We start from the raw sequence: 11,501 nt of genomic DNA on the forward strand, positions 1-11,501 counted from the left end.
AAATTGGTCACTATTGCCATCTGAGGAAAAGAAAAACTATTACAAGCCAACTAGACATTCAAAATAGTATCTCAAAAGAGATTGCTATTATTCTAAGGCAGGACAGATTATTGCTTGAAACTTAATTTCAAAGCATTAAGAAATTCTCACTTTTTGTTATCTTTTAAGCAAGACAACATCAGAATAAAGTTTTAACATTAAACTTTTCTTGTGTTAAAAGTGAAATTTATTATAATACAATAAGTGCAAGTGTCATGATTAAAAATGCCAGTTAAAATTACAAAGTATCTAAGTAATTTTCCCAATGTAAATATTGCAAATAACTTCAACAATTCTATATGTACACAGAATATTAAAAAACATAAAATCACATACAAGGCCAAAAACCAACATTGCTCATTATTCTTTTAGATATCACTTTTCTCTTCTGGTTCCAATATCACACCAACACACAAAGGGTGTGCTGGTTACTAACATCACAAACCTCAAGGTGGAAGTGCTTTGTACATATATCAACAACCACATTAATGTTTAAAAACCATTGGCTTTCTTCTTATCAAATGGTTCTATTTCTTATATTTTCTTTTCTCAATGGGTCTTGGACAAAAAGATGAGTTAGAAAAACTATGATCATAAGATACAATATGACATTTATTTCCAATGATTTATTTAAAGGTGCAGTAAAGTTTTGAATGAAGTACCATTAAGTACATCAACATGTAAATAAACTCCAGCAGTTTGCTTTTGGCTTGCTCACTTGGCTCCAATATTTCTTTAGGAAGGAGAAGGGCAGAGCCATCAAGAAGAAATGGCAAATCAGAACTGCTGAGGAGCTGGGATAAGGTAGCATTAGGAAGAGGCTGGGAAGAAGTGCAAGACTAATAAGGGAAACTTAAAAGCGATGCCTATCTATTCTTCTCTCCTCATAACTAAAGCAGGGGCTGGTTCCAGCCCAGCCTTCCTCTCCTGCATACCAATGGGGCTTGGGTTATTTTGTGCCCTAGCACTGTGAAAAAGGCACTGCCTTTCAGATGATGTGAGGACTTTGCTTCCCACTGAAAACACTTTCCACAAATTTGGGAAATTGCCCATATATTACAGTTTGGAACAGTTCACAAACACCAAAGAGAGTCTGAACTCCTCCTCAACATAAGGGAATTTTTTTCCCACAAATGAGCAGGACTCCCAGAGAGGGTAAGTGATCGATCCAAGGGGAAGACAAGGAAGCTAGGTGTGATGTTTATAACAAAGTTCCTCAAACTCTAATGTGAATATGATTCACTTGGGATCTCATCAAAATGCACTGGGTCTGGGTGGTGGGCAGGAGAGCTTCAGATTTTATATTTCCAATAAGCTAGGAGATGCTGGTGTTCTTGGTCTATGGACCACATTCTAAGAAGCAAGGGTCTACAACACAGTGGGAGCCAAGTGTTTCTGAGCTATAAAAGACCTGCTTCAGTGTCTTCACCTATCTAAGCACACCTCCACACAAAAGGTTTAGATGGCCTGTATAAATGAGCAGCTGTCTAAAAGACTGTGTTAATATGTTTTCTGAGAACATAAGTATGTGAACAGCCAAACAAATAACATATTTCAACTTCAGTAAAAGCTGAGGTCCATTATCTAGGAATTAAACTCATCTTTTACTTAGGAAGTCTTCCTTAAAGTGATCATGATATAAAGGTATAAAAAAACCAGCATATTAAATCCCATAGTAAAACACCACATGCACACACATATACATACAGTACAAATCTTAAGGAATACAATGTTCTCTATCAAAATAAAGTGCTACCATTGCTCCCAGCTAAAATCATCTCCTCTTCCAAATACCAGGAAAAAACCTTGAATTGTAAGAAAAATGACAGCATTGCCTGCCAGCACAAGGCCACAAGCTCCCCATTTGATCTGAAATACAAGAAAAAAAAAAAAGAATTAAATCCTTACTTTTTGCAAATCTCTACTATTATCTATATTAGAAACATCCAATGGAATATTACAGAAAGCTGCTAAAAGGCTTAGTAATGTAACAGGCAGAGGACAGTGAACTATTCAGTAATTAGTCTAATTGCTTCTGTGATACTTGTTAATTAAGTCTAGTATCATCCTTAACATTTTCCCTATTAGATATATTTCTCTGCTTATTTTCAGTTGACAATGACTGCCTTAAGCAAAATACTTGTAGTATGATTATAAATGGTTCAATTATAATATTGGTACTGAAAATTCTGCATGCACCGACCTCTTTCATGGAAAACAGGAATTGGAGCATTATGGATCTGTTTGCTTTTTTCTAGTCAAGTAAAAACTTTAATAATAATCTGCATTCAAATGAAAACAGCTTTCCAACTTGGCAGAAGGTTTTACAGAAGCACAACTGGGGATGAGAGTACCCTCTAGTGGGCATTTTGTGCTTTAATTTAACCAACGGAAACATCAATGAAAGTTTCTTCCCAAAACATGATGGCAGTATTAAAAGGAAAAAAATAAATATTTATAGTGAAACTAAGGAAGAGTTAGTCCAAGGCACAAGAAGAACAAGGCCATGACATGCATTGAAAATATTCAATTCTTTTCCATCATCTTATTAAAGTTGAAACTGGCAAGGAGTTCAAGATCCTTGCTAATCAGGCTTCACCAACATTACTAACTTTAATCTCAACTACTCTTTTTTTGTTCCATTATATTGGACTGTTCTCTATTCCATAACATACATTTTCACAATAGGGTGCCATTCCATATAAAAGTCTTCTTTACTTTAATTAAAACCCTATTTATCTTTACAGGCCCTGTCAAACCCTATTTATCTTTACAGGCCCTGTCAAAGGTCAGTTATAATTTCTCTCTTCTTGGTGCTCCTCTGACATTCTGATCAGGTTTCAATTACTCTATTTAGTACATCTATAGTATACTTACCTATCAGGACAGTGTCTGTATTCTTTGGGAACAGAGACAGTAGATACTAAGGAAACTAGTATCTACTCTTATTCCTGATGTTTTACAAACGGCAGATATTCCAAAGATATTTAATATTTAACAAATAGACAAGATTTGCACATACCTAACATTCAAAGCCCCTAATAAGAGTTTCATGAAATTTAAATAGAGTTGAGCAGAATAAAAGCAAAGAGTAGAAAACACAATGAACAACAATGAATCCAACAAAGTATACCAATAATGTGTGCTTTGGAGATAAAAAGAAAATTTCTATGTCAGATGTGAAGGTGTCATTTTATTCACTGTATCTTCTAGTAGCTACATAGATACCCCTCAATGTACGCCTATTGTATTGAGAATGAAGTCCATGACCTCATTTGCAAAGTAATTTGATATGATTTTCATTTAGTAGTTAGATTAGTATTGCTAGTATAGTCTCTGTGTACTGCCTAATGACTCAACAGGCAGGGATTTAAGAACAATAATAGAGAAAGCTTAAAGTAGAAAAAACAAGAAATCATGATCTGGCTAAAAGTTGTAGGGGAAACAAAGAAAGCAATCTGAAAACATGGTCAAGATACTGAAAAATAGATCTAAAGTAGAGAAAGTAAAAAATTTATCTGGTCTTGAGAAAAAAGTCTAAGCAACAAAAATGAAACTGAGGTCCCTAACACAGGCTTTTCAAATAAATTCTCAACACAAACAAAACAATAGAAGACAAAACTTACCACAGCCACACGTGCAAGAATAACAGGAAATCCAAAGGCAGAAACAACAATCCCAGTAGTGAAGAAATACGCCAGTTCCCGACAGGCACTACTGGTTGCGTCAGAGTCATATGTGACTCTTTTGGCGATGAAATGGGGAATAGGGGAGATGGCATGGAAAATCAGGACGAACAAGGGCCAGTATACACTGTCAGTTGGACCCAGAGGAGACCCAAAAAGAAAAGTCACAGTTAAAGACATACTATTGCCTCAAAATAATTATTCTAAATGTCAAGTTCAAAAAATTAATGAATCAATTGTGAATACTATAATATAGGATGATTTCTACCAGGAATAGGTTAGTGATGATTAAACTATTATTGGTTCATTAATATGTACATAGTTTGTGTTAAGAAATGTCTACACAATGTATAATCAAGAAACATTGTTTTCTTTATAACTGAGCTGCAATTTCTGTAAGAGCATAAATCTTAACAGTCATCTCTCTTTCCCTAAAGAATCTAGTACAGTGGCTTGTACTTGCTAATTTAATGAAGATCTTTTGTGTGCATGTATACTTTTTTTTTTATTTTTTTTTTATTGGTTGTTCAAAACATTACACAGCTCATGACATATCATCTTCCATACATTTGATTCAAGTGGGTTATGAACTCCCATTTTTTACCCCAAATACAAGTTGCAGAATCACATCGGTTACACATCCACATTTTTACATAATACCATATTAGTGACTATTGTATTCTGCTACCTTTCCTATCCCCTACTATCCCCCCTCCCCTTCCCTCTCATCTTCCCTCTCTACCCCATCTGCTGTTGTTTAATTCTCTCCCTTTTTTTTTTTTTCCCCTTTCCCCTCACAAACTCTTATATGTAATTTTGTGTAACAATGAGGGTCTCCTTCCATTTCCATAGTTTCCCTTCTCTCTCCCTTTCTCTCCCCCCACTCGTCTCTGTTTAATGTTAATCTTTTCCTCATGCTCTTCTTCCCTGTTCTGATCTTAGTTGCTCTCTTTATATCAAAGAAGACATTTGGCATTTGTTTTTTAAGGATTGGCTAGCTTCACTTAGCATAATCTGCTCTAATGCCATCCATTTCCCTGCAAAATCCATGATTTTGTCATTTTTTAGTGCTGCGTAATACTCCATTGTGTATAAATGCCACAGTTTTTTAATCCATTCATCTATTGAAGGGCATCTGGGTTGATTCCAAAGTCTAGCTATTGTGAATTGTGCTGCCATGATCATTGATGTGGCAGTATCCCTATAGTATGCTCTTTTAAGGTCCTCAGGGAATAGACCGAGAAGGGCGATAGCTGGGTCAAATGGTGGTTCCATTCCCAGCTTTCCTAGGAATCTCCATACTGCTTTCCATATTGGCCGCACCAGTTTGCAGTTCCACCAGCAATGGTGCATGTATACTTGAAGGCTTTCAATGATTTAGAATAAAACCCAAATTCCCTGCCCTGTTCCACAAAAACTTTCATGATCTGGTACCACCTACTTCTTCCATTCATTTTGCACCATATTCTCTTAACTTCATTCTCTTCCATTCATTTTGCACCATGTTCTCTTCATTCTCTCAGCCTCTTAAGAGAATGAATTCATTCTCTTCAGAAGCCTTCATATTGGCCTTAGGGCCTTTGTACCAGCTGTGCCCTTTGCTTGCAATCCTCTTTCCTCTTCATAGCAATCATAATTGAAATGTCCCTTTCTAAAAGTGGCTTCACTGGCCACTCATTCTTAAGTACTTGAGGTCAACCTTGAGTATACCACCCACTTCTAATTTTCTGCAACGCTCCTATTCCCATCTGATATTTTCTTGATTATGAGAACAGAGATTAGATTTGTTTGGGTCAATCATTACTTATCTCCAGGGCCTACAATGAGGTCCTCCATTTATACTTGTTGAATGAAAGAAAAAAATAAATAAATTTTAAGTACGGAAGGTATGAAAACACATTAGTTCCCTAGTAAAAACATTAGATGTACTCCAATGATTATTATGGTAGATCACAATAATACTATAATGCAAAATAATAAAACTATTTTCTTTCCAAATTTCACTACTTTGCATTTATTAAAAATTTTTATTATCTGATTTTCAATTGTATTTTCTCTACGCATACTTCAAAAATAATCTATTCATGTATAACTTAAAAAAACAATAAAAATAATCTTTTCTTCATCAGACATTTCTTATGCTTCATTCCTTAAGGGAAAAGTCTTTACTCATATTTATAAATACACACCATAATATTACACATTACCACAAAACTGTGATAACACTGACCCACCCAGAGAGCCAGCACCTCTGAGCAAGGGTGAAGCCATGATATTAAAAGTCTCCCCTTTCAGCCACAGTCATTGAGGAGGCAGGGTGGTACCAAAGAGCAGGGAAAGGGTCCTTCATCAAAAAAATTCAGGCTGAAACCACTGAGTATAGAGTTCCAATTTTAAAATAGATTATAGTATGTTTCAAGAATAACCAAACAATATTGCAGCAAGGAACACTAATAAGAGAATCTCTAGATCAAAGTCCTCATTTTACCAACAAGGAAAAGAGATAGAGGAAGAGCCTAGAACAGACCCAGCTGTCACCTGATATGCCCACAGCTAAGAGCTCTTAATTCTCCTGGAATACAGTGACAGGTTTTTGAAAAATAATCTGAAAGACTGTTTCCAATTATAGTAATTGAAAACAATGTCTAACTAAGAGAACTGTTTATGTAGAAGAAAACTTGTTTATATACAAAATTTAAACATTAAACTTAGTACTAGTCAGTAAATGTGTAGGCCAAGGGCTTACAAATATTTCTGTAAAGATCCAAATGGTAAATATTTGGGCTTTGCAAGCAATAAAGTCTCTGTCTCAACTACTCAACTCTCATTGTAGTACAAAACAACCCAAAATAGCCAAACACATGAGGTTGGCTGTGTTCCAATAAAACTAATTATAAAAAATAGGCAGCAGGTTATATTTGGCCTGTGGGCCAGTTTGCTGACATGTGGTATCATCATGAGTCACCATTGTGAAGACATAAAATTAATTTCTTTGTAATAGTAATGGATTTTTTTTTAACCTTACAGAGACAAAGTGAGTGTATCACAGAGAATTAAAACACCTGAATTTAGAACTAGTAAAGGAATGGGAAAACTTTTGGTCAAGAGAATCAGAACACGGATTTCACTCCCATCTCTGCCACTTATTTATTGCTGTATAATTTGGGAAAATCTTTAACTACTCCAGATTTTGGTTTCCTAGCTATGAGGATAACTTTTATCCCTAAGACTAGAATAAAGCAGCAGCTAGGAAAGTTCTGAGCAAATATAAATTATTGCTTAGATTATATTTAGGAATTCCTGTGATAGTTCTTTTTAATTCATCCACGATAAATTTGAACTTTTATCAATGTCGTTAACTCCAGTTGGTCTTAGTCACACCATCTTCTGTCAATTTGTTCAAGCCAATCAGCTAAGACATCCAGGAACTCTCCCTAGTTCGGTCTTGACATTAATTAATAATACCTATTATTTCTACTGCCAATACCACTCTCCTTTTCTCTCTATCCCACTGCCACAGGCCTCAGTTTTGTTTGGTTCATGATAATGGCCCCTTAGAATATTCTACCTGACTGTAGTCTCAGCACTTTCCTATCTAGTCTCACATTTTGGCCAGAATGACTTGTTAACAAAATGCCCTCCTGCCACACCCATTCTCAAGATATTTTCCCAGCTCCCTGCCTGCACTACAAAACCTAACCTCCTCCAGATGCTATGCAGAGGCTGATCACATACTTTACCAAACCTCCCTTTGTGAGCTGTTGAATAAAGAAAGTTGTTGACTGTTCCTTCTCCCTGGAATGCCCTCTATTGTTTCATCAGCTGGAGAAACTCTTATTTATCCACCAACTCTTACCTTAAATACCCCTGCTTTGCAGCTCTCCATGACTGTCCCCAGGAAACTGAGATTACTCCCTCAACCTCTCTCTCCCTCTATTTTTTTTCTTTTTTTTGGTACTAGGGATTGAACCCAGGGGTACTTTCCCACTGAGCTCCATTCCCGTCCTTCTTAGGTATTTATTTTGAGATAGGGTCTCTTCTGAGGTTCTTGCTAAGTTGCTGAGGCTGGTCTCAAACTTGCAATCCTCCTGCCTCAGTCTCCCCACCCACCAAGTTGCTGGAATTACAGTATATGCCACTGTGCCTGGCTGAGATGTACTTTCTCGAAGTTCCCACTGTACTTTGCACACATCTCCACTACAGCTGCTGTCTTATTGACTGAACAGTTTGCCAGTCTCTCACAACTATAACCAAATGCTCCTTAACCAAACTCATTCTCATATCCCCAGCTGGTCCAGGTAGGAGTTCAACAGTTTATTAAATGAATACATTTACTTTAAAAAGAACTCTTCTCTGCACCAATACACCTGACCCTGAATCAGGGACTGAATCCATAATTTTGGCTTCACTAACTCAAGAATTAGAGCTTGGTGCTAAATTGATCAAGTTCTCTAATTCCCATACTAATAGTAACAAAGACACACACAAAAAATAGTTCTTTTTGAAATGGTTACTTACCCATAATCCTCCAAGGCACATCCCAGCATAAGAAAAGTCAGCCCAATAGCCCCAGTGAAGGATAATGCCACAAGAGCTGTGAAATATAAAGCCAAGAGTTAAAAGTTCCATATCAGTGGTTCCCAGGAGGTAGAGGAACCAGAGGGACTGAGGAGTGACTACTTATGGATACAGAGGTTTTCGGGGGAGGTTATAAAATGTTACAGAATTAAATGATAGTGATGATCATATAACCTTGTAAATATACCAAAAGCCATGGAATTTTACACTAACAAGACTGATTTTATGGTATGTGAATACATCTCAATAAAATTTCCACTTAAGAGAAAAAAATTCCCAAATTTTAAGCAATGTAGCAATTTACTTATTTTATTGTTACTTTTGACTAGCAAATGACTATTATTATGAACTGCATGTTTGTATACCGGCTAAATTCATATATTTAAGTCTTAACTCCTGATGAGACAGTACTAGAAATGGGAGTCTTTGGGAGGTAATTAGGTTTAGAGGAGGTCATGAGTGTGGAGTCTCCATAAAGGGTTCTTATCTTCACCCCCCCATACCCCGCCCCACCATGTGAAGATTCTTAAACAGCCATCAGCAAAGCAGGAAACAGGCCCTCACCAGACAGCAGATCTGCCTGCACCTTGATCTTGGACTTCCCAGTCTTCAGAACTGTCAGAAAAAATGACCTTAAGCCACCTAGTCTGTGTTCTATCTGTTATAGTAGTCCAAACCCACTCACTCCTCCCAACCTTGCACTTCTTCTTCCCTTTGGAGGTTCTATCTGAGGACCGACCAGAGCTGCAATCTACCTTGCAAGTAAATCAGTAAGTCAGGGTGGCTCAGTACTTCTGACTTCAATCAATCTACCCTCTTCTCTTGAACTCTCTCCTACTGTCCAAATGCAAATTCTTATCATCTCTTGCCAGCTGCCAACCGTAACTCTTCCAATCCATCCTCCTGACACAGCAAAGACCTTTCAAATATACACACAGCTGGTGTCACCAATTTGTAATTACTTCCACAGCCTACAAGTTGTTCCACCACGTACCCCAACTTCTTTGCCAGTTTCAACCCTGCTCACTCTCCTTAAAAAAACAAGGCAAGTTCTTTCTTGCCCCCTGTCCCACATCACATTGTTCTCTCCACTGCAATATATTCCACTTGAGCCCTATCCCTCAGCAGATGAAGCCTTATGGACCCCTTTAGTTTATGTTTGAAGCACTGCTATTCTGTAAAAACAGCCCTCCTCCTCCCTGGAATGGGGTTAAGCAATCCTATCTATATTAGTTTCCTAGGATTGCCATTACAAAGAACCACACACTAGGTAACTCAGAACAGAAATTTATTTTCTCACATTTCTGGGGAATAGACTTCTGAAATCAAAGTGTTGACAGGCTGTATTCCCTCTCAAGGCTTCAAGGGACAGTCCTTTTATACCTTTTCCTAAATATCTAATGTTGTCCTCAATCTTTAGTGTTCTTTGGCTTACAAATACATCACTTCATTTTCTCTCCTGTATTCATATGATATTCTCCCTCCAGTTCCAAATTTTTACCTTCTTAGGATGTCAATCATTGCACTAGAGTTATCCTAAATCAGTAATAACTTGATTACATCTGCAAAAATTCTATTTCCAAATAAGGTCATATTCACAGACTCTAGGGAGTTTGAACTTGAACATATCTTTCTGGGAGGCATGATTCAATCCACTACAACATCTATGTGCTCCCACTGCATCTATGCAGTCTGCAGACACTTACATAGTAATATAATTATTTCCAGCCATCACTCAACAATAACATCTCATTTATTTTTTCACCCCAAGTCTCCAATATACAAGAGTTCCTTAATAAAAGTTGAATTCACTTATCTGCAAAATACTTTCTTCTCTTGGTCCTTTTCAGTTTCATATTCTATTTCCCTTTTTAATACAGCCAACATATACACAAAAATGTTACTATTTGGTAGTAAAAACTGTAATACTGAGATATTTGACATCTGTTTTCTGCACTGGCTTCAAATGGATATATTAAACACGAGACACCGTCCAGGTAAACCATGTTTACTCAACTGAGTATAAAAGTCAGCCAGAAATAATAAAATGTGTCTGCTACTCACAGCTCACACACTCAGAAATTCATACTGAACACACATGCATTCGCACATATACATATACTACATACATGTTTATGTAGCAGATATTGATTAACTGGAGAGGGAAGATCTTTGTGTATGAATTTCAAGAACAGAAACTCCAACACAGAAACAAGTTATACTCCTATTAGAAAGATCTGAAACGGAATGGTTTCCTACCCAAATAACAGGAAGCCTTCCAATAACTTCTTCCGCCTCATTCTTCTGAAGAGGCACATATTAGAAAAGTGTTCTTAATACTTTTTTTCCCCCATCAATTGCTCAACGCAAAAACACATTCTGCATGTACACTACTTTCTTGTCTGTCTACAGATGAATACAGAAAACACTGAAGAAAGTAGTGTTAATATTTCACCTAATCTATGTTCCAAGATTAAGAGAAATACAGCATTTCTCGGTGTTTGCCATTGACACTGGCCTGCAGTCAACTCTGCCTATATGGAAAAATCATTAGGAACAAGGGGATTAAGTTTTCCAATGCCCAGCACACTGGAGACAAAGCCTCCTCTGTAAGAAAGTCAACAGGGAAGGAAAACAGGAGGAGAAGCGTTAGTTAGGGTGGACGTATCAGGAAGTGGAACCTTTGTTTAAAAACTCGGCAGGGGACAGCAAGCGCTCCGAAGAACTGAGGAGAAGCCTGGGAGTGATGCTCCCGGGCTAGCCCGAGTCTCCCAGGAAGTCACCGCTCCCAGGCGCGGCTCCACCTCGGGGCCTGGGAGACGCCAGGAGAGCGAAGGCCAGGGGTTTACGAAGGAGCCCAGAGGCTCCCCGAAACGCCCCTCCGCCCGCACCCCATCTTGCAAGGGGAGCGGGCGAAGGCTTCCCCAGCGGGAGAGGCGGGAAAGGCAGCGGGGCTGCGGGAAGCGATACCCCGCCAGCGCGCTGAAGGTGCAGTTCCAGACTGAGCCCAGAGCGGAGATGGCGACAGCACCTCAAGACGTGCGGGCCAGGGGTCGCGAATGTACCTTTAACGCCCGCCATGTCTCCAGAACTAGGGCCGCGGCTGCTTCCGGCTTCCTCCCACCACCGGGCCCCCGCTCCCGCCCCCGCCCAGGCCAGGCCCAGGCCGAGGCTGAGCCGCGGATCCCGAACCCGCCC

General features: G+C 38.3%; 1 protein-coding gene across 1 annotated transcript; it reads right to left on the reverse strand.

Annotated features, from left to right (window-relative positions):
* Nucleotides 1-203: 203 nt before the first annotated feature.
* Nucleotides 204-11,495, reverse strand: Leprot. Its single transcript, XM_015484901.2, has 4 exons — nucleotides 11,369-11,495; nucleotides 8,244-8,319; nucleotides 3,666-3,852; nucleotides 204-1,908 (listed from the first exon to the last, which is right to left on the reverse strand). Exons 1-4 carry the CDS (start codon nucleotides 11,382-11,384, stop codon nucleotides 1,792-1,794), a joined length of 396 nt encoding a protein of 131 aa, XP_015340387.1. The 5' UTR covers nucleotides 11,385-11,495; the 3' UTR covers nucleotides 204-1,791.
* Between the last annotated feature and the right edge of the window lie 6 nt (nucleotides 11,496-11,501).

The sequence above is a fragment of the Marmota marmota genome, unplaced genomic scaffold (assembly GCF_001458135.2).
Source record: "Marmota marmota marmota unplaced genomic scaffold, marMar, whole genome shotgun sequence".
In the NCBI taxonomy this organism is placed as follows: Eukaryota; Metazoa; Chordata; class Mammalia; order Rodentia; family Sciuridae; genus Marmota; species Marmota marmota.

Coding starts and splice junctions, on each gene's coding strand:
- Leprot (XM_015484901.2), bottom strand. Junction 3,853..8,243: donor TGTGCCTTGGAGGATTATGG/GTAAGTAACCAT, acceptor TCCAACTGACAG/TGTATACTGGCCCTTGTTCG. Junction 1,909..3,665: donor TTCTTGCACGTGTGGCTGTG/GTAAGTTTTGTC, acceptor CTTGTATTTCAG/ATCAAATGGGGAGCTTGTGG.